This window comes from Mustela nigripes, chromosome 4, assembly GCF_022355385.1.
Source record: "Mustela nigripes isolate SB6536 chromosome 4, MUSNIG.SB6536, whole genome shotgun sequence".
Taxonomy (NCBI): Eukaryota; Metazoa; Chordata; class Mammalia; order Carnivora; family Mustelidae; genus Mustela; species Mustela nigripes.
In genome coordinates, this window is record NC_081560.1 from 190,786,134 (window position 1) to 190,808,352 (window position 22,219).

At 64.3% G+C, this 22,219-nt stretch overlaps 2 protein-coding genes and 1 long non-coding RNA gene across 5 annotated transcripts in view; 2 read left to right on the forward strand and 1 right to left on the reverse strand.

Annotated features, from left to right (window-relative positions):
- The window catches only part of PPP2R2D (protein phosphatase 2 regulatory subunit Bdelta), a 79,354-nt gene extending 73,506 nt beyond the window's left edge, over positions 1 to 5,848 (forward strand). Inside the window, exons 8-10 of the mRNA XM_059398840.1 lie at positions 104 to 273; positions 346 to 437; positions 5,092 to 5,848. Of these exons, the coding sequence (XP_059254823.1) occupies positions 104 to 273; positions 346 to 437; positions 5,092 to 5,371 (542 nt within the window). The 3' untranslated portion in view covers positions 5,372 to 5,848. The remainder of the gene's footprint in view (positions 1 to 103; positions 274 to 345; positions 438 to 5,091) is intronic.
- A 3,790-nt stretch (positions 5,849 to 9,638) lies between these two features.
- On the forward strand, positions 9,639 to 11,891 carry LOC132016887 (uncharacterized). The gene is made up of 2 exons (XR_009404049.1): positions 9,639 to 11,517; positions 11,792 to 11,891. It is a non-coding gene; the product is annotated as an uncharacterized LOC132016887 (long non-coding RNA).
- A 227-nt stretch (positions 11,892 to 12,118) lies between these two features.
- BNIP3 (BCL2 interacting protein 3) overlaps positions 12,119 to 22,219 on the reverse strand; it is a 25,129-nt gene continuing 15,028 nt past the window's right edge. The window contains exons 1-6 of one of the 3 annotated variants that reach the window (XM_059398843.1): positions 21,259 to 21,686; positions 16,048 to 16,195; positions 15,470 to 15,554; positions 14,252 to 14,358; positions 14,031 to 14,180; positions 12,119 to 12,586 (exon numbers count right to left, since the gene is read on the reverse strand). In XM_059398843.1, coding sequence (XP_059254826.1) covers positions 12,541 to 12,586; positions 14,031 to 14,180; positions 14,252 to 14,358; positions 15,470 to 15,554; positions 16,048 to 16,195; positions 21,259 to 21,466 — 744 coding nt within the window. In that variant the 5' untranslated portion in view covers positions 21,467 to 21,686 and the 3' untranslated portion in view covers positions 12,119 to 12,540. Of the gene's footprint in view, positions 12,587 to 14,030; positions 14,181 to 14,251; positions 14,359 to 15,469; positions 15,555 to 16,047; positions 16,196 to 21,258; positions 21,687 to 22,219 lie in introns of those variants that run through there. The other 2 variants (XM_059398841.1, XM_059398842.1) reach the window with 2 other exon arrangements.

Here is a 22,219-nt window from a genome sequence, read left to right on the forward strand (position 1 = left end):
TTGATCCCACGACCCTGAGCTGAAATCACTTGGCCAGCTCTGCCACTCAGGCGTTCCCGCGTTGCCTGGTTTTTAAACAGAAGCTGAAAACTTTGTTTTTCAGTTTTTGAAGAGCCTGAAGACCCCAGCAGTAGGTCCTTCTTCTCAGAAATCATCTCCTCCATCTCCGACGTAAAATTCAGCCACAGCGGTCGGTACATGATGACCCGGGACTACCTGTCGGTGAAGGTGTGGGACCTCAACATGGAGAGCCGGCCCGTGGAGACCCACCAGGTGAGGCCGCCGCGCAGGGAGGGCGCCACAGCTGCGCACGGCGCTTTCTGACTTTGCTGTGGTTTCCTCAAGGTGCACGAGTACCTGCGAAGCAAGCTTTGTTCTCTGTACGAAAACGACTGCATCTTCGACAAGTTCGAGTGCTGCTGGAGCGGTTCAGACAGGTGGGGCGCGCGTCCTGGAGGAGCGGCCTGGGGGCTGCCGGGCTGTGCCGTCCGGGCTGCCTGCCTGCTGAGCGGCAGGTTCGAGGCCGAGACGGGGAAATCTGAACAGCTGTCCCCTCACTCACGACCCCGTCCTTACTCGGTGCACAGAGCACTACAGTTCCTTTTGGCTGTTTTTAAAATACTTAAAATGCTTCTTAAATATTTCAAAATAATTTTTATTGTCTTATTTCCAAGATGAGTGAGAAGGGCTTAGCGCTGAGCGTGTGCGATGGCCACGTTCCAGTCCGCCTTTTCTTGGGGAGGGAGGAAGGGAACTGTTCTCCGAGTTCACTGGCGGGGCGGCCAGCCTGAAGTCCCAGTGGCCTTGACGAGGCGGTGGCTCTGGTGTCTCGTGGTTTATTTCGTGCGCATCCTTTGAGGAGGGCAGTAGCCGCAGTACTGTCGAGGCCGTGTCTTCGATCTCCGACAACACGGTGCGGCTGGTGCTGGAAGGAGACTGTCATCGTCCCTAGAAGTACAGGTGGGGCCTCAGGTGGGGCCTCCCCGTGACGTGAGCGGCAGAGGCCTGTGCTGCTGGCCAGGCCGCCACAGATCTCTGCACGTGGGTCATGGAGCGCACGTGAGCGAGGGAGAGTGCGCGACGGCCAGATGAAGAGGAGACGGGAAGCAGAAGGTCCGGGAACCTGGGGTGCCAGGCTGGCCTGAGGACATCTGATCCCAGGACCCTGCTGGCTCGGTTTTCACAGTGGAGGGCTGGTGGGCGTCAAGAAGCCTTGGGTCCGCACAGTGCGCGCTGGCAGTGAGACCCTCAGGGATTATGGAAACGGCATCATCCATCCTCGTGCAGATGGGAGTCCTGAGGGAAATGTGCCCGAGACCCTGGCAGCTGGGAGCAGCACAGAAGTGCCCGGAGATGTGGAACCGTCGGCCGGCCCTCCCTCCCAGGATGGGGCATTTGTGTCTGGACCGGCCGCGGGACCTGGAAAAGTTAACTGAGGAGTCAAGCCCTACAGAGCGGGCAGGGCTCTGGGCTTCTGGGCTTCGGGAAGGGCAACCACTTCAGGTCCCGCCTTCTTGTCACGCCGACCGCCACCTCTCCGTGTTGCGTGGGCACTGCGGCAGACGCGAGCCTCCGGGGGCAGAGGCGGAGCACCGGGCTGTACCCGCCCCGGCAAACAGCGCGCGCCTCGTGCGGGCATCCGTCTCCCAAGGCCCTGGCAGCAACACCAGGGCCCTGGGCAGGGCCCGCACAAGCAGTGGGGTTGGGGTCCCGACCAGCACGCGCTCAGCTCCGACAAAGAGAGGCTGCACGCCTGCGCTCGGACACTGCGGGGCCCTGGCGCCCGGCCTGGGAGAGAGCACTCCAGCGTTGCGCTGTCGGCAAACCCACCAATGACCTGGCGGTGTGCCTCGCCCAGCACCCCCGGACTCGGGATTTCCGCCGATGAAAATCCGTTAGATGCGAGCATATAGGTGAGAAGTACCAAGTACACACGGAGCTGCTGGGAACCAGTCAGAAACAGCAACGGAGCTTCCCCTCTGAGGAGTCCGATCCTGGAGCGTAAGCTGCAGGGCGTGAGAGTTGAACGCTGGAGATGTTTTCAGGTCATCAGAAGGAATCCTGAGAGCCCTAAATATGACGTAGGAAATTCGTAAAGGAATCAAACAGGACTTGTAGAAACGAAAAGCGCAGTGGTTGAAAATGGCTGTGGACTTGGTAGGAGACCCAGAGTAGGAAGAGAGACCTTGGGTTTTTGAACTGAGCCGCATCAGAGGGGCCCCAACGTGCCTCTGGAGTGTGGCCAGTGGGACCCGTGGAAGGTCAGGAGCACCGGGGGCTGGGGGGGTACCGGGCAGATTGCAGATGCGTGCCCAGGAGTGCCTGTACCGCAGCCAGATCGGGGTTTCTGGTAGCTGATGGGAGAGTGAACGCGTGGATTCAGGAGGCGCAGAAACCGCCCCCACCCCCGTGTCAGAACGAAACCACAGGTACCTGATGCAAAGAGACCTTGAAAACAGCCGTGGACAGCCCGACACACTACTTTGGAGAACAGACGGTCCGGCTGAGAGCAGCCCGCTCCGCGCAGCAGGTGGACGCAGCAGGTGGACGGTGGGCCGCGGCCCTCGTGCTCGCGCCAGCACGTGAGGCGTGTGTCGAGATGGGGATCGCTCAGAACGCGTGTGCGATAAGCTGCTTTCAGGTGGAGAGCAGTTCACCCTCACGGGGAGCTCACGAGATGGGGGTGCGACCCCCGGAAGGGACGCCATCGAAAGCAGCCGCTGCTGGCCCCAGCCCTGTGAGCAAAGCTGGGGAGCGTGGACGCTGAATGAGTCACTAGTCTCGGTCGTCCGTGTTGGGGGGACAGTTACGGCTCTCCCTCAGCCGGAGGGAGCAAGCTGAGTGTTGCAGGGACGGGGCCAGAGCCGTGGCAGCGCCGCGCGCTGTGAGCCCGGGTCCAGGTGGCGGCGGTGTTGGAGCGTCAGCGGCGTCTCCCCCGGGCCGATGGACACACGCTGGGCACGGCGGTGAAGGCGAAACCCGCACGAGCAGAGAAGTACGGCTGCTCCAGAGGGAAGCGTCCAGACTCTGCACAGGAGTCCCGGTCGGTAGGACAGTGACAGCTCAGGAATGGGAGTTAATAGAAATGGGAAGAAAATGGATAAAAATGCTCATTTTCATTAGGAGACAGCAGGTCAGAGTGACCGGGATGCCACCCCAGAGCTCTCACGACGACAGCGATGTCGGGCAGGCTGGGGGCCGGAGGCCGATGACCGTGGTCCTCTGGAGACTGGCAGGGCCCGCGTGCGTCCGTAAAGCCGCACAGGCAGGGAGAGCTGTTGAGACAGGAGCGAGCGAGCATCTGACGGAGCCCCAGTGCCCGTGTCGGGTGAGGGGCAGGGAACGGGTCTTCTTGTGACCTGCGACAGGAAGAGCCGTAGATGGCCTCACGAGGATACAGACCGGACAAAGCTGTTGGAAGACGACGACCCAATGGCTTCTGTGTCTCGTAGAGCGCACGAGATGGATGTGTTGTTAAGAATGTGTAACTGTTTGACACGTAAACATGTCCCGGAATGATCCTGTCCTGCTCTGAGGACTCACCGTCCTGCTGGGGGCCCCGGGTGGGGACCCGTCTTTCTGGACCCAGCGGGCGGTGGCCTGTGGGTAGGTGGACAGTCCGTGTATTTTTCTTTATGCCTCTTGGTCTGTCCGAAACACTGAAATGTTCCCTTAAGTCTCCCACCCCAGGAACGCCGGAGAACTTTCCAGGAACACTGCCTGTTCTTTCCTCCCTGCAAACCCTCCCCTGCCTTCTGGCCGGGAAGCCCCTGCGGAGGGATGCTGTGGCACGAGGGGGGACCTGCCCTCCGCCCGGGGCTGTGCTGTCCCTGGCACCGCCTGGCTGTGCTCAGGTTGTCCAGCAGCAGAAATGGACATACCACTTGTTCCCGAGTCTGCTTTGTCCCAGCGAACAGGGTGACACCTGGCCAACTGCTCGGGAGGGTGGTCGTCTGTGTGGTTTGGGTCACTAGACCAGTGTGGCTGGAGACGCCGCCTTTCCTGCTCCCGTGCGAGCACGGTGGTCAGAGCAGCCGGGGTCCGGGGTCTGCCGCTGTCGGTCTGCCGTGGGTTCTGCCAGGCACAAGACAGCGGGCCCTGAGGGAGTCTCCCGCCCTCTGTGTTCCCAGGAAGTGCGGCTTCCCGAGCGCGCACGGCAGCTCCCCGTGGGCACACCCCGCTCAGCCTTCCCTGCCGGTATCTGGCCCGAGGCTGAGCTGGCGAGTGTCCCCGGCTGGGCGCTCCCGGGGCTCGAGAGCAGAGTGGTCTCGGAGTTGAGCCTGTTCTCTGCGTGCGGTTTAGTCAGACCCCGGGGGGTTCGCCCGCGGTCAGGGTCAGCGGCCGGCCGTGCGCGATCAGACAGCCGGCTGCGGGGTCTGCAGTGGGGCTCGTCCTAAAGCCGTGGGCCAAATCATGGCAACACGGGCTGTGGGCCATTTTCCTCTCAGTTTTATAGAAAAAGACCAGAAGTTTCAACCTGTGTAACACATGTTTTGACTATAGAAACGGAAGCCGTTAGCGTTAATGCTGGAGACCCGCACTGAGGTCTGGGACTTCTCCTCGTGTTCCTGTTGCTTCCTGTGAAGTGACTTCGACATCCGAATGCGTCACGGACTGTTCAAGCAGCCGTGTGTTGTGCTGGGACGAGTCTGACTGGCGTCCCCTGCGGCAGAGTCGCAGACGCTCCAGACCTGAAAACAAACACACTGTGACTGTGTTCTTTTACTTTTTTAAAAACGCATTAGCGTGCGGCCCCTGGCTGGCTGCGTCAGGAGAGCGTGGGACTCCTGTCTCCGGGCTGTGAGTTGGAGCCGCACGTTGGGTGTGGAGATCACTAAAAAAACAAAACGGTGTAATGAAAAGTGTGACGGTTCTTTTTTCCATTTCTCGTCTGTACTGCTTTTTGCTGACGTGATTGTGCGTTCCCCGTTGAGCAGGACGTTTCCCCTGCATGTCTCCCCGGCCCATCCGTAGTGCCGTTTGCTCTAGAAAGGTCTTGTCCGGGAGGGGGGTGAGGGCAGGGGCCCGCGCGGCCGGGTGCCGAGCGCTTCCTCCTTGACGGGCGTTGCTCTCTCTTCTTGTCCCGAGCAGCGCGATCATGACGGGGTCCTACAACAACTTCTTCAGGATGTTCGATCGCAACACGCGGAGGGACGTCACGCTGGAAGCCTCCCGGGAGAACAGTAAGCCTCGAGCCTGCTTAAAGCCTCGGAAGGTGTGTGCGGGCGGGAAGAGGAGGAAGGACGAGATGAGCGTGGACAGTCTGGACTTCAACAAGAAGATCCTGCACACGGCCTGGCACCCGGCGGAGAACATCATCGCCGTGGCCGCCACCAACAACCTGTACATCTTCCAGGACAAAGTCAACTAAGGAAGCCGGCGCGGGGACTGGGCCCGGCCGCCTTCTCCGAGGAGGGGCCTGTCCTCCCCGTGAGGAGCAGGCGGTGCTGCCCGCTCCCCTTCGCAGGCTGGAGGGGCGGCCGCTGCTCCGCAGAGCCCCGCTCAGCGCGCGGCGGGCGGACAGTGCTCAGTAAAGGCCGTTCCTCCAGATCGTGTATTTATTCAGTCTGAGCCTTCCCTTCCGGTTCGCAGGCCGAAAGGTTAACGCCCAAGAGGAAAGTTGTCTGACGGAACATCTCTTTTTCTGAGACTCTTACCCCCCGGCTCCCCCGTCACACTCGGGCCTTCACACGCGCCCCGTCCTCCGAGCCCGGGGGGCCCTGCCGAGGGCGTGGTTCCCCGAGCAGGTCCCGCAGCTTTTTACCCCCCACACCTGTACCTGCCATCACAGCCTCGGGTGTGACCACCGAATAAAACAACACACTATAAAAAGTGGTTTTAAATCCGAGATCAGTATCGGCCTTTTCTTTGCTCGTTGCACGTCATGAGATTCTGCAGATTCGCGCTTTGGAGCAAGGGCACAGCTTCTGTCCCTGGCTGGCAGATGGCGGCTCTTGGGCTGAGAGCCCGTCCGTCCCAAACTCAAAGTCTGTTTTATTTCTGTGGAAATGGTGCAGGTAATGCGCCCGGTAAGGTCTGTGCGAAGCCTGGCCCCGGCCCTGGCCCCCAGAGAGAGCCGCGAGCAGCACCGTCGCTGCCCTGAGGGGACACGTCTGGGTCCCACAGCGCCTCCGTTCACAGCGGGGACGTGGACGTGCTTTGTTTCTAAGCCTTTTCAAAGAGGACTTGTGGGAGGGACGTTCTTCCTGCGAACTGCCGGGATCCCGCGCACACTGGCCTTCTGGCTGCTTCCCAAGCCCGTGTGTGACGCCATCACTGCCTTGGGGGTGGGTTTTTTAAGCAGGATCTTTGATACCAGAAATGAGCATTTCCCAAGACAATACAGACATGTGCCAGGGCCAAGTGACTGGACCTTACTGAGATTCCACACACGGCCCTAGTCACAGTGTCCTCCAGGGGACAGGAGCGCCCGGCCACATGCGCTGGTCTTGAAATTTTGAGGCGTATCTTGATTGTGAACGCCACCTGTTAGGACAGAGACCTTCGTGGGGAGCGTGCGCTCGCACCCCGAGTTAACGTTCACAGAATGCCACTTTAATACACGCTGAGTTAGAAACTTCCCCATAATTCTCACGGTGTGTCCGTTGCTGGCAGTGACCGAGCCGAGGTGCGCAGCTCTGCAAGGACTCGCCCGCCCTGGTCCTTCAGGAAAGTGCTGGTGGGACGGAGCCTCCGCGTCAGCTGGCGGAAAGGCGTGACGAGTTGTCAGTGTTGAACCGGATTCGGCTGTGTGTTCGGGCCCGCCGTCACCCGGGGGCCCCCGCGGAGGGCAGTGCTGCGCCTGCGGCCGCCACGGCGTTCCCCATCCTCGGTCACGGTTACAGACGCCGTCTCTGTCCCTGGAAGTGAGCTGTGTGAACGGTTTCATTCTTAGAATTCTGTGCTGCTCTTTTCCTTGAAGCTTTCACGTTCTCCAGGCTGGGGGCCGGCGTCGGGGTGAATACGCTTTATTCGTGTGCGGATTTACACACGCTTTTTTTGTTTTGTTTCTTTGTTTTAAAGAAAAATCGAGCTTCTAATAAGCTAGTGTGAGATTCAGGAGCCTAGTGGTCAGCCGTCCTCAAATCACCGGCACTTGCAGTGTGACGACAGCAAAGGCCACGGCTCTGCCCGCTCTCGGAGGAGCTAAGCGGCCCCGAGTCCGCAGTCGGAGGCTGTGTGCCCCGCACCCCAGGCAGCCCCCGTGGGCGTCCCTGGCAGCCGGGCTGAGCCGGGGGCTCTGCTGGTCCACGGTGTGCTCAGGAGGACTCGTCTGCAAGTCTTTGCTGAAGGGGGTTGAAGAGGATCCGAAATCGCACTTGGACTTCTCTCAGACCCGTGCCCTGTGTACGGAGGAGCCGGAGCCCTGACCCGGTCAGCCTAGGTGACGGCGACGACTCGGCTCCAGAGGGGAAGGAGCGGCAGGCCCCTGCCATCCGGAGGAGGTTGGTCCTCGTGCAGAGCCCCGGTCTGAGGTGGGGGCTGCCCGAGGACCCTGCCAGGCGTGTGAGGCGGCGGCAGAACCATCATTCCCCTTACAGCCTGGGTCGGGCGCTCCGGCCGCCTAGTGTAGCAAGTCCAGAAAAGTCTCGCGTAAGCTGGTGTGAAAACCAACCAAGACCCAGACCTTGGCCTTCCCGGGGCAGAGAAGGCGGCCGCTGGGGCCCCAGACGGCAGCCTCCAGGCCTCAGCCTGCTGAGCCCAAGTTCCTCCGCTCGCTGGGCCGGACCGACCGCATGCTCTGCTCACACCTGCCTGGCCGGCCTCCACCCTGCTTGCCGTGGGTCCCGCCCTCGGTGCAAAGGGGCTCCTTTGTGCCCCGGGCAGGGAGCACCCCAGGAGTCTCTGCCCGGTCTGGGGTCAGGACAACACGTGGGTAAAAGGCAGCCCTCCCCCCCGACACGGGGCTGTCACAGGCAGCCATGGGGTGTCGCCAGCCTGGGCGCAGATCCCGGGGGTACGCACCCCTTCCCCTCGGCCAGCAGTTCCCCCCACACCAGTCTGCTGGGGGTCCAGGTGGATACCCGGTGGCACATGGTCACGGTGGGGGCTCTGGCCTGCACACTGGGCCTCTGGGGCCCCACACTGCAGCCCCCGGAGCTGGCGAGGGGCGGGTGCGTATGGGATGCGGAGCGCGTGCACGCGGTGGAGCTGAGGGCCCGGGGCGATGAGCAGAAGAATGTGTGGAGGGGGGTCCGCTGGGCCTGGTGTCCGCCAGCCCCATCTGCACCTTGTCTGGCAGCGCGTCCCTGTCCTCAGAGCGTGAGTGCCGGTTGCGTCCCAGCACCAGGGGCCCAGGGCAGGCAGCTGCCCCCTTGGCTGGGAGTCTGGGCTGCTGCTGCGTGGGACCAGCCGGCCCGTCCTTCCTGTCCTGCCTCAGGGGGTGCTTCTCCCCCGAACACTAGCCCGCGTTCATTCTCGGCCCCCTGCCGTCGAGGATGGCGGAGCCGGTGACACCACCGTTTCTCTGATGGCCCCGTACCCGGTAAGTCCCCAACAGAGCCCCTACCCGCGCGGATCTGCACACGTGTTCTGTGGAAGATCCCTCCAGGCCGCACACTCTGGGGCGCGTCGCTGGCACCCTGGGGGCACCGCCAACAGCCTGCTCCTGGCCTGGGTCCGTGGCTATGCGGGCGGCCACTGGAGCGCACACGGCCCGGAGGTGTGGGGACAGCACTGCCCCCGTGGGGTGCTCCCTGGCAGCCTCACACCCTCCCCAGGCTGTCGGGTGCGTCTCTGAGAGTTCTGAGACAGTCCGCTTGTCTGCCCCAGAGGTCTTGGTCAGGGTCTCTGCAGATCTCGAGGTATCTTTGAAAATGTGTGTTCCGTGGGGGTGAGGAGCAGGAATTTGTCGTTATTCCAAGAACTTTCAGAGGAAAAGTACATTCTCTGAAATCGAAGTATTTTAATGCAGTGTGATTCTATGGTTCTTGTTAGAAATGGTGATTTCCTTTTTTTTCAATCGAGGTACCGTGAATAGAGACCAGTTTCAGGGGGACATGACCGCTGTCTGCTCACCGCAGCGACCAGTCGGCGTCCGTCCCGACACTCACGGAACGCTGGTTCCTGTGCTGAGAACCGCTCAGAGCTGCTCCCGTCGGAGCTTCCAGGTGCTGTAGCCCCACGCCCCGACTTCCGTCCCCGCGGCTTTGGTGTGTGGCTGGACGGCAGAGCCTTCTCGCTCCTTCCGCCCGTCTCTGCCGCCCGACTCCGCTCTGGCGGCCACCAGCCCCGCCTGCGTCCGTGAGCCTGATGGTGGGTTTGTTCTTACATCCCACGTCGGGGGGCGCCCGGGGGGCTCCGTCCCTGAAGCGGCTTCGGCTCAGGTCCTGATCTCAGGGCCCTGGGAGGGAGCCCTGCGGGGGCTCTCGGCTCAGCAGGGGGTCTGCTTCTCCCCCTGCCCCTCCCCTGCTCGCGGGCTCTCCGCCTCTCAGATAACATCTTAGAGAACAAACAGGAGATCCACATGTAGGTGAGCTCGGGCGGTCCCGACTTCGACCACTGGGCGCCAGGGCATCGAGGTCCGTCCATGCTGGAAACGAAGGAAATGGCCCATTTCCTGCTGTTCTGCGGCTGCATCGTATTTCTGAGTGTGTGCGAGACACGGAGCGCACATTTAATCCATTTAAGGTGAACACTTAGGCTATTTCCCAATTTGGGCTGTTGGATGCACCGCTGTGAACCGGGTGGGGTGTAGCGTCCGATCAGAGCGCTGCTTGCTTCTGCGCACGGGCAGGGGCCTGGGCCGCGGCACATCGGTCTTCACCGGCCGGAGGAGCCTGCCGGCACACGCGCGTGGAGGGCTAGGACTCAGGACCGTGAGCGGCTCCAGGTGCCCCGTCCGCATCCCCCACCGGCTAGGACCCACCCCTTCCTGGCCGCCCTGTGCCGTCTGCGGGTCCACCTCCCCTGCCCCACGAGGGTGCCTCCTTTAGGAGTCAAGTGTCCCTCCTGGCATTCCAGGTTGAATCCCTTTGAGAACGTTGGTTTCAGTGATGGATTCTGGCTGTGAAGCATCGCTGGGGTTCTGAGTCACGGAAAAGGCATTAAGCCTTCTAGTCCGCCTCCCCTTCCTACCCGCCAGCACCCCTGCCCCCCGGCAGCAGCCGGTCTCCCGCACTTCTAGGTCTGTCCGTCCTTCTTCCCAAGGGAGTTCTAGTCCCTTCCGCGCGGTTTTGCACAAACAACAGCACACCAGATGTGTTTTTTCAAATACTTTTTGTTCACCGGCTGCAGCTAGGGTTCAGCTCCTCTTCTCCATGGTGTGGTTAGTATCCACTGGGCAGCGTCTGATGCCAGAAGGCCCGTGTCCGAGCTGGGCCGCCTTCCCCAGGCAGCCTCTCCCCGAGGCGCTCGGAGTCCCTGGGAGCGCAGCTGGCCCAGAGCACACCCCCCGCCTCCCGCTATCCGAGCAGGCCGGTCCCCGGAAGGGAACTCAGGGACACCGACCCGCCGAAACGTGGCGGCCATGCTCCAGCTGCCGGCCACCAGCTGTGGTGCCCGTTTCTTAGAGAACCAGCACACCCCAGAAATCCCCGTTTGTTGAGACCTCTTGGTCCTTTTGAGAAGCCTCACGGGGCTGCAGCACGGGAGCCCCGTGGCATGTGCACCCGACCCGCTGCGCAAACGCACTGCGCCACCACGGAGCATATGTTACTGGACACGCTCCTGTAGGTTGTCAGGCCTCCAGAGGTTCATCTTCAGGACAGATTCCTACAAGTGGGTCACCGGTCAGAAGGAGCGAGCAGGTGGCTTTCCAGGTGCCTGATTTCTCTCCAGAGCCGTAGCCTCCTCTGCTCCCAGCGCCCCACTGGACCTTGCAGGTGTCTGGACCAGAAACCGCATTCAGGATGACCAGCTCTGTGGCCGGATTCCTTAACATAATCCGAGCACGTGCACTTGCTCCTCAGTGAATTCAGCGGCAAGTACAAAGGGCCATCTGCGAGACCCCAAGGCCTGCAGCGCTATTATCCCTCCCAAACGCGAGGACACACACACACATACAATCCACGCAAACACAGCGCTTCGAGGAGTCCAATGTCCACCTTCACGCTGAGTGGGAGAGGCCTCGAGAAGGCCTAAGCCTCAATCCCCATGTCACTCCGAAAAGCACTTTCCCAACAGCCCTGGAGGCCTTCTGCCCAGTTCTGCTCACTGCTCAGGGCCACCGAGACGGGGACGAACGGCTGCCTTGCAGAGGGTCCCCAGTGGCCCAGGCGATGGCTCGGGAAAGCCACGGGGCAGCGCCCAACGCTGAAGACGGGGGGTGGGGGGGTGCCCTCGCGCGGCCCTGCTGGCTGTGGCCCTCACAGGCAGGCGCTCCAGACCCAGCCGCGGAAGAACGAGCCCCCGTTCCCAGCGAAAGGCAAATCCACCCGCTGTGAGTCACACAGGACTGGCTGGGCCGAAGCACGTCCGCGTCACTGGGAGCCTCACCTTTGCTGGCGAAGTCCCACGAACAATTCTTCTCCCAGTGAGGCAGCGGTCCACAGCTGGGTCCAGGGTCATCATTTAAATGTAAGCAGAAATGTTAAAAACTAAAATGCAACTGAGCCGAGGGTGGAAATGTAGGACAGATACACGCGGGGACACACGGGGCCCAGGAGGCAGCCTTGCGGAGGTCACGCCTCGGGAAGGTAACTGGACAGCGGGGCAGACGCCTGGTTTAATCAGAAAGCTTTCTGACCTTTATTTTTTTTTTTTTTACTGTTTTTTAACATTTCATTTAAACCATACATGACCACAGTCATCTCTGAAGGATTTAGCGGAGATTTATTTTTTCTATTTCCAGTCTCTTGTAGACAGAGGTTTGCTTAGAACGAAGCTGATTCTAGGAGACACGAACACAGAGAGAAGGACTCGCGTCAGCAATCCAGGCGCTGAGAGAGGAAGACGTGAGCAGGTGCCCGGGACAGGCGACGACCGTCCGGGGCGGCTGCGGGGCCCGCGGCTTCGTGTCGGAGGCGGACGCAGGCGTCGGCATCTGCTCACCAGACCCCGCTGTGTGACCGGCAGCGGGGGTCGGCGGAGTCTGCAGCGGAGACAACCTGCCCACTCACACCCAGCGCTTCCTAGACCAGTGTGCGTGTAAGGCCACAGTATTCACTTGGGACAAACCCCGTATGCAGTCATTTTAATAAACATTCATTCTTATTTTAATAAACATTATTCATTCTTTTCAAATATAAAGTATTTTAACTGAGTAACGATACAGATAATTTTTGTTAAAATACTACACGTCGTATCTAGTGTGTTGAAATTACTTACACTTTGCTACTTATGGTACCCGAACAAAACTCACTACCCGACTACTACTGATGTTCCTCAGCAGCACATGCGCAGTAATTGATCCCGTAGGTTTGATTACAGCTTAGCGTGTTGGGGTTTTCGGTCTTGTCTTTCGTTCTAGCAGACGAGGAGCGCACGGTTTTCCGAACAGCCGGCCGGATCGAGAGACGCGCTCCGCTCGGCCCCAGGCGGCTCTTCAGCTCACAGCGCCGACCCCCCGCTACGGGACAAAGGCCAGCTTCCAAGTCTTCATCAGAAGGTGCTGGTGGAAGTGGTCAGGCGCCTCCCGATGTAGATCCTTCACAGAAAAAGCAACAGCTGTTAGCACGGGGCCCGTGGCTCTCCCGGCGAGGACGGGGTGCGCGGGGGCCTAGAGCTCCTGCCGGCGAGGACGGGCTACCCTCCCCCTGCTACTGAGAAGCTGGTATTGAATCCCTCCGTGAAGGTCTCTTCCCGGGGGAGCGCGTCAGGGTTCAGCGCCCCATCTTCACATCTACCTCGGAAAAGGGCCAGCTGTGCTCGTGCACGGATGCGCTCGGTCCCCGTACAGAGGCGGCCGCTGGCCAGCTGCAGAAAGGCCGTCGTGGTCTGTCTAGAAGTCCGCGCAGTGACACACTGCTGGGGAGTCCCCACCCGCCGCACCCGCGGGCAGGGGAGAGGCCCCAGGGCCTGCTGGGAGCTGCCTCAGAGGAACGAGGGGGCTGGACTCCGGGCACCAGAAGCTCCACAAGCCTCGCAGGAGCGGGGAGGGGCAGGGACAGGGCACAGGAGCGGGCTGCAGGGACTGACCCCGAAACGAAGGCCCAAGCCAGGGACTGAATGTGCCCTGGGCCCTGCTCCCACAGAGCCTAAGCTGCTAGCCCTGGAGAAAACCTGAGCCCGGCTGAGCCACACGGGCCAGGAGGAAGCCAGCGGGGCCGTGCTGAGAGCCAGAGCTCCGAGCCGGAAGGGGGCACGGTCTGGCCCAGGACCGGGGAGGGCTTCACATCGGACACGGACGTCCAGGAGCCTCTGGCCCACTGGGAAGCCATGTCCCAGGCACAGTTCCCGGAACGAGGGTGTGGGGCTCCAGGGAGTGCGGGGAAGGCAGCCCTGTGCTTGCTTACTTCCCACACAGCTGGAGGGCGACACAGAACCTTCCAAGACCAGGAAGCGCCCACCGGCCCTAAGACTTCCAACACCCCAGGTCTCTTGCGCCCCAGCCCCGGGATCTGGGAAAATGCGGGCACAGTGCTTCAAGGGCTGTCTCGTCCCATTTCCCTGGGGCCCGGGAGGCCAGCCTCCGACAGACGCTCACAGTGACCGTCCGGTCTGTCCGGCCAGCTGCATGCACTGAACACCGCGGCACCCCAAGACAGAGGCTGGAGGGGAGCTCAGCCCGCGGCGCGGGACACCAGAGCCAAGTGGGGCTCGCTTCCGAGCTGCCGGAGCACGGCTGCGCTGTGCAAGTGGCGCGGCTCCCGAGCCTGGCCCGCTGCGGCGAGGGACAGCTCAGCGTGTCCGTGCAGCATCCGTCCACACGGTGCGAGAACGGACAAGTGTGGCTGAGTCCGCACGGACATGGACGGTCACGGAGGCACCAGGCAGACACGCGCCAGGGCTCCGTCGGGGCCACCCCACAGCAGGGTCAGGAGCGTCGGGCCCCACGTTACGGAAGCGGACGGACGATCTACACCCGGAGGCCAGGTCTCCAGATCCCCTCCCTCGGGAGCAGGCAGAGGCGGCCCCGCGGCCCCACTCACCCCAGCCCGATGGCCAGCAGGTGAGACAGCAGCAGGGACGGGAGGAAGACCTTGAGGAACTCTGCCGAGAAGACGCCCCCCTTCTTCATGACGCTGGTGTTCCTCATGCTGAGCGTGGCCGTGCGCTTCGGGTGCTTGAACAGCAGCTCCCTGGGGAGGGGACACGCGGTGAGCCGCCCGCCCCGCGCCCGGGACGCCCCCGCGCCACCGCGCACACTCACTTGGGGGGGATGTTTTCTGGCCGACTCGACCAATCCCAGATCCAGTCCGAGTTCTTCTTCAGGATGCTCTCGAGTTCCTTCCTTCTCTCCAGGTAATCCTCCTCCGACTACGGCAGAAGCAACATGCGCCGCCGCTCAGCACCGCCCGGCCCCGCCGTGCCCGCACCGCGCGCCCCCGTTCCAGACAACACGGGGCAGCAGACGCGGTCTCCCGAGGAAGCAGGGCGCAGGAGGACGAGGGCGTCCACACGCCGACGCCAAGGGCGGGGCAGGTTTTCCGAGGAGAAAATCCAAGTGCTCTGCAGGCCCACACGGCTGGGGCGACCCAGGGCCGCGCCACGGTCTTGGAAAGGGCGGTTTTGTCCAGTGGGAGGAAAGAACCAAAAACTCACACCTGCGATACGTAAGGCCAAACCCTAACGACAGGAGACTTTCTGGTGTTTTGCTTTTAAAAACTCTGAACCTGAGTCTGTGATTCCTTCTGAAAGTCGGCAAGACCCCCGCTCCCCATCCTGGAAGCGCTCTGGAACGCAGGGTACACCCAGCCAGCTGCCCTGAGATGGCCAGCTGGGGGACCCGGGAGGGACGGAGCCTGGGTGGGAGGAGGCCCGGCAGGGGGACCCCCGTGGGATCAAGGGTCCCGGCGGTACGGATCACAAGACCTGCTTCCGAATCAGCACAGGGAAGTCCCCTGTTCCGTGACCACCACTGGGACACCCAGAGGACGCTTCCCCCACATCCCGCCGCGTGCCAGGGCAGCAGTCCTAAGGCCCGCGTTCCCGAGACCGGGTCTCCCCGACAGCAGGACGCAGCCCCGCCCGGCACGTCAGACCCAGAGCATCCGCACACGTGCACGCAGGGGCCTCACGAACTGGCCCGCCTGTTCCTGACCCGGAACACCAGCACGGCTCGGCACGGCAGGGCCAACCCGACGGCCAGCCGCGACACAGCGCCGCCGCTGAGGGGCCCCCAGAGGCCCTCCCTGCCAGCCTCATGGGTCCAGCCGGGCTCCAGGCCTGAGGGAAGCCACCCGCGCTCCTCATGCGTCCTCGGGTGGCAGCTGAGGGCAGTGGAGGGCCCACGACCTTGACACCTGCTCGGGTCAGCTCGGCGGGAGGCCGAGTGGGGGGAAGCCCCCAGCGCAGCTGTAAGCAAGGCAAGAGCCCCCCACCCCAGAGAACAGCGTTCTCTGTCCACCCCACTGCCCACGCCGCCCACCTGAGAGCTGTTCTTCTCGCCGATGCTGTGCGTGTCGAGTTCCGAAGCTCGGGTGGTATCCTGCGGGGTCTGTGAGCGAGGCGGGCTTGGGGGCGCAGGGAGCAGGACAGAGAAACCGGGATGTGAGCACGGTTTCTGCTGCGAGGAGCCCAGCCCCCCGCAGGCCCGGCCCCCAGGCCTCCCTCCCACCGTCCCCGGTCCCTTCGGCTGAGCTCGGCAGGCGGCAGGAGCCGGGGACCACACGACCCCCAGTGCAGCCCGCCTGCGGCCTTCTCACCGGGTCGGTGCTCCGCGGCACAGCCCGAGGGCCCCCGACCTTGGCTTTCTGACTCAGCCCTGCTATCACCCGGCAGCTCGCAGGGACCCAGCTGACGGGGCCAGGACATGCCGGGGGCACTGCGTGCGTGCCGGCCGCCCCCCAGGCCCCCGGCTTTACCGCGGTCCCTCCACAGGCCAGACCCCATCCTTCCCAGCGGAGGGCAAGGCTCCGGCAATGCAGGCAGGGGTGGGGAGGCCACTCTGGGGCACGGCCTGTGCCGGGGTAACCCGCACGCGCAGACGGGCCCCCTCACACCCACCTGTCGCAGTGGGAGCTCTTGGAGCTACTCCGTCCGGACTCGTGCTGGGCGTCCAGCAGGATTTTCTCCAGGTCGCCGTTATAGACCGACACGGAGGCCGGGACGCTGCTCCCGCTCCCGTTGCTGAAGTGCAGCTCCACCCAGGAGCCTGGCGGACACACAGAAGGGCCTGTGGGATCTGCTGCCCACTGCGGAGCCCACACGCCTGGCGCCCACCTCCCGCAGGTGCACCCCGGCACCCCCGGACACGCACCGGCCGGTCTCCTGCCACCCCCGGACGCAGGGCAGGTGCCTGGCAACCCACTGGGCCAGCGGAGGCCAGCAGACCGCGACGCTTTCTTAACACTCAACTTTCAGAAGAGAAAGGGCTCGACAAGAGCTTCAGAGATTTAAGTTCTCTGAAGGTCTGTACGATCCCTGCGCCACTTATTTCCACGGCAGCACCGCATTCGGATCCTGACGCCCCAGGAACCCCGGACTGCTGGTCTGTGTTCACGCCCCTCAGAGCCAGAGGAACACACTCCGCGTAGGACAAAGGCAGGTTCCCCCTGAACGAGACTGACCAGGGCAAGGCATCCCCGACGTGCGCCGTCAGCCACGTCTTTGGAGGAAGAAGTCTGCCTTCTCGAACTAGAAATGACCGCAGGTGAACACCCCGCGCGGCCGTGCTCCGGATCCTGCAGGAACCGAGAGCTGTCTGGGCTCCGATCGGCCGCTAGCCCAACCTGGACGGAGAACCTGCCGCCCCGGCCCTCCCCCACGCCCGACACGAGCCACGGTCTTCGGCAAGGCTGGGCTGTGGGCACCCCAGCAGCTGCACTTCCGTGCAAGTTCTCTCCGACCTCAGCACCATCCCTGGCACGACCTCAGCACCGTCCCCGGCACACCACGCCGCACAGAAGGACCGACACGTCAGCACCGCCGTCTGGGCGGCGAGGACAGGCTGCGCAGCTGCAGCCCGTGTCTGGGGAAACCCACAGCTGGCAGAGTCCTGCAGCAGCCCCAGCCCGGAGAGGGTGGCCTCGAGCCCCCCACACACGTCCTGGAAGCACGGCAAGCAGCAGGCTCGGCCCCGCTGGGGAGGGGGCCGGGACCCGACAGCAGTGCCTGGGGGGCTGGACGTGGGGGCCCCGAGCGCGGGCGGATGCGTGTGTGTGGCTGAGCACCCCGCGCTGCTGTGGTTCACGAGCCCCTACTGCCCCACCACAGACCGTCCACCCGCGAGGCCTGCCGGAACTGCGTGCAGGGAGCGAGTGCGCACCGGGAGGGACCCAGATCGTGACCTGAGCTGAAGCCAAGAGTCAGTCCCCTCGACGACTGGGCCACCTCAGCGCCCCCGGACTGCTCATGTTTCGTGGCAGCCACACTCTCGCTTCTGTTCACACGGACCCCGGGGCAGGCCCGCGGCCAGCAGCAGCACGTGCACATTCAGTGGCCCTAGGCCTCTGACACAGCCGAACGGGGGTGCGGTCCTCCCAGTCAAGCAGTCTTGACGTTGGGCCGTTCTGGGACGGTGTCCTGTGGGGCTCCTTTGCCGTTTCTCGGATTTCGAACGGAACTGGCCGTCTTCTCCATGCTTCCTGGCCACTTGGACGGCACCTTTTTAAATGAGCTGCTCACGGGCACCTGGGTGGCTCCGTCGGTTGAGTGTCTGACCCCTGGTCTGGGCTCAGGTCATGATCTTGGGGTCCTCAGGTCGAGCCCTGCGTCAGGCTCTGCGCTCTGCCGGGGTCCGCCTGAGACTCCCCTCCCCCACCCCCCGCCCCCCCACGCGCTCACTCTCTCTCTCTCTGAAAAACAAAGAAATCAATCAATGGTTCAAAAACCTCTTCCTCTTCCTGTGCAAGGTCCACATGTAAGATACAAGCCTTTCTCCACCGAACGCACAACAGCGCCCCTGCGTCTCGCCCTTTCGGGTTTAATGTCCGTTCTTCCCAACGCTAGGTCTTTGCTTTGAATTCCAAGTCTCAATCTCCTTCTAGGCTTGAGGCCTGCAGACCCGGCCGGTGCCTGATGAGCCTGGCTGCCGTCTGTGCACGTGGTCCCAAACGGGTGAGGTTCCCCCTGCGGACGAAGAGCTGCCCGGCGCCACTCGCTGCCCAGACCGCCCTCGCTGCCCCCGGCAACGCTACTTCCTCCGCGAGAAATCGAGCTGGCCACGTGCACGGGCCCGTTCCTGAGCCCAAGACGGTTAGTTTCTCTATTCTGTGGCACAGGTCTGTGTGTCTCCAGCACCACCTGTTAGAGGCCACTCTGGTGGCCTACGGAGGACGGGGCAGTCGGGGCACGGTGAAGGCAGACCCCAGAAGACAGAAACGCAGGGACCAGACACACGCCATGAGCCAGGTTCGCAGGGAACTTCAGGGCCGGCACCGTGACCCACGACGGCACAGCCCCGCACACCGTGCGATCGCCTGGCCCCACCCGCTCCCCTCTGCCGTGTGGACCGAGGCACCAGCCGGCCTCCAGCTGCCCAGTGAGCCCAACACGCGGCTAACCTGCCCGTGGCAGTGGAACAGGTCCCCTCCATTAGAGAAAACGCAAAGACCCCGGCACCCAGCTCGCTAACGAAGATCACACACGCTTTCCAGTGACACGCGAACTTGTCTCTTTCACGCTCAACTGCTTGGCACCGGCCAGGCCCACACCAGCACGTCCCTAAGGCACGAGGAGGCAGAGCGGCCCGCAGCCAGCACATCCCCAGGAGCTGCCGTGACTCCAGGCCATTCCACAGCCCGGCTACCCGGCGACCACGCGTCCGACCGAGCTCCGTGCCCCCAACCCTGACGCGTCATGAAGAAAGCTCCGGAGTGGGAGTCCGCCCCCGAGCCCCTCGGCGGGCTGGCAGAGCAGCCCGGGCACACAGTCCCGTTCTCTGAGGCTCCTTCCCCGTCACGCAGACGCCAGGCCGGGCTCGGCTCAGTCTGCAGGCGAAGGGGCGCTCCAGGGGGCCTGTGCTGCGTGAGGTCAACCGAGTCTGAGGGGTGGCATCACTTCTGACATGACCGGGGTGGGGAGGACGTGGGGGCTGTCAGTCCCCCCCACACAAACCAGAGACAGATTCTCGGGCCGAGCAGCCGACACGGGCTCGTCCCGCTCCTCACGCTCCTGCCGCAGACTCCATGCTCGGGGCTCCGACGCCCGGCCCAGTGCAGTCACTCCCTCAACAACTCCCAGAGCTCAGGAAGCCACTTCACTTCCCTCTACCCCGTTATCGGGAAGGACAGAGCTCAGGTACGCCCGCTGGAAAGACCCCCGCGCTGGGTCCGAGGAAGGGGGGGCCCCGCTCGCCGCGCGTCCGCTCGTCCAACCAAGTGTCTCTGAACCTTGCTGCGTGACGTCGGACCCACCTGCAGCCCCCGCCATCCCTGGAGGAGGGTGTCCACCCCCGTGTGGCGGCCACGGCCCCCGAGGCACCGCACTCCCACACTCTGTGTTCCAAGGGAGCACCTCCCGGTAGGGGCCCGTTATCAATAAGCCACTAATATCACTCAAATTCCGAGGGTTTGGGGGCTCAGTGCCACAAAGCAGGGAGAAAGGTCAGAGACGAACATTTTCCAGCGGACACACCTCAACGCCCAGCCGGCCCGGCCGGAGCAGCACGACCCCTGCTCCTGGGGCCGCGGGCCGCACTGCATGCCGGCGCGGACGTTCCTTCCAAATCTAGTCTTCGAAAACATAAACATCCATAACGGACCCGGACCACCACGAGACGCACGTGATGTGTTGTTGTTGTCGTCACAGCACAAGGGCCGACGGAAGACCCCAGTGAGACAGACTCCTGTTTCTACAATCGCGTCCCAGAAAGCCCTAAGCACCGCGAGAAAGCAAAAAAGCCCATGCTGGACTGTCCACGCCGTGGAGTCCAAAAGCTGGGCTCCCAGAATGATTGACCAGGACGAGAGTTTTATTATTAACCTGAACACCTGGGCAGGAAGCACAGCACGGCCCGAGCCCGGGGGCGGTCAGCCAGGTGTTCAGCTCCCTCACCTTTCTGAGCAAGAAACGTGGGGCCTACGGCAGCTTCAGGCCTCAGAATCACGACGTGTCAAGTAACTCGGTACCCAGACGGTGGTGTTACCGGCCCAAGGCCGGCCGGCCTTCCCCGGCACGCCCCTCCCGCGGTCTCCCCGGCACGCACGCGGCTCACGGGACGCCGCTCACACAGCGAGTCCATGTCCCATCTCCCCACAAGCTAGAGACGGGGTGCCCAGCGCAGCGCCTGCCTCTCCTGTGACCCAGGAGACAGCCCTAGCCCCACGGCCCACTCCACGACCCAGGGCAAGTGTTTCCGGCCACCATGGTGGAGCCCACGAGGAAGGCCACCCCGCGGCGTGGCCGCGGCGGCTGCGGGAAGCCTCGCCCGGCACTCTGGAAGCTGGCCTGGAAGGCCGAGGCAGAGCCCAGCACACGCACGTCTTGCTCCAGTTGTAGCGGAGACGCTGGGCAGCCAGGGCGGGCGAGCACGGGCGAGGGCAGCGGCAGGCACCCCAGGCACCTTCGGGTCGCTGGGACGCAGCCCTCCCACGGCGATGCTGGACGCGGCGGGGCAGGGCGGGTTCGGTCCTGGGAGAGGCGCGTTTTCTCTCGGAAGCAGCGGGTTCTCACTGCTCTCCGTCCACACGGCCACTGGTCACCGTAATAGAACCGGGCTTCAGAAGACCAGACAGACCAAACTTCTCAAGTTGGGGGACACGGAATGAGACCAGCCGGCCGTCAGCTCTGGCTGTAGAGCGGCCCGGCGGGAGCACTCCGGGTAAGCCCGTTCCCTCCCCCGGTCGGGCGCCCGCTCCCTGCTGGCTGGGCCGCCGCCATTCCGGCCCCCCTCCCTCTACGCGGGGTCGCCTGCCCTTTTCCACGGCCTCGGGGCCTCTCACGGTGACCGTCGGGGAGATGCGGGGGATGGGCCAGGATCGAGGGGCCGAGCCCCCTTCGCTGCCGAACTTCCCAACACTAGTTTCCCTTCAGGAGATCAGCTCTTCCTCTCCAGACCCCTCTGGCCAGTGGGCGGCCGGCCCCAGCGGCCCTGCGGCTGGCCGCAGACCGAGCGCGCGGGGCGGGGGGCTACACCGCCCTGCAGCCCCGGGCCCACGAGCCGCTCGGCTCCGAGTCCAGGGGTCCCGCGGGAAGCCAGTGAGGCCACCCCCTCGCCGTGGCGCCGTCACCATCAGCTCGGCGAGCGGCTCTCCCGGGCCGGGGGCAGGCCCTGACCGGTGCGGCTGGACAAGGCGTCAAGCAGAACGTCCGTGGGCAGAGGAACAGCCCTGCGGGCACCTGCGCGGGCCGAGGTCTGCCGCTGCGCGGGGCGGGCTCCCCAGGCCCGGCGCGGCCCCCGCTGCGCACGTCCACAAGAGGTCACCCCGCCAGGACAGGCAGGGGACAAGCACCGCCTCGGCCGGGAACCGGGCCGGACGCCCATTGCTCGGGGCAGCTGCGCGGCCCGCGTGACCTGCGGCGAGTGGCTCCGCCCTCCGCGGCCGGCCGGTGCCCGCAGCACGGACGCCCCAGACGCGGCCCAGGCCGGCTCCCCGCGGTCTCCGCGCCCCGGAACCGCGTCTGCCGAGCACAAGCAGCGCAGAGACGGCGCTGGGCCGAGAGGCCGGGGTGCGGCCGGCGCGGGACTCCGCCTCAGCCCGGGGTCGGCGCGGGGCGGGGCCGAGCCTCAGCGCCGCGGACGGAGCAGCCGGGCGGGCGGAGCCCTGGGTCCCCGGCCGGTCCCGGAGCGCGCGGGCGCCGGCCACACCCGTCGGGGACGTGCCGCGCCGCGGGCCTGCGCCCGCCCCGGGAGACCCCGCTCAGGCCCCGAGGCCGCCGGGGCCCGCCGCGACCCCCCGCAGGCCCGCGGACCCGCCGCCCCGGCCGCTCCGGGGCACAACGGCCGGGCCAGCGCGGCTGCGGGAGGGGCCCCGCTCCGGGAGCAGGAGGGTCTGCGGGCCGCGGCGAGGCCTGGGACCCCGTCCCCGAGCCCGCGCCGGGCGCACGCGGAGCCTCCTCCGGCGGCAGGACCCGACCCCGCAGCGCCCGGCCCGCGAGCCCCGCCGGTCGCCCCGAGCCCGCCCTGCTCCGGCCCCGGCCCCGGCCCCGGCCCCGGCCCCGACCCCCGACCCCGACCCCGGCCCCGGCCCCCGGCCCCGGCCCCGACCCCGGCCCCGACCCCCGACCCCCGACCCCG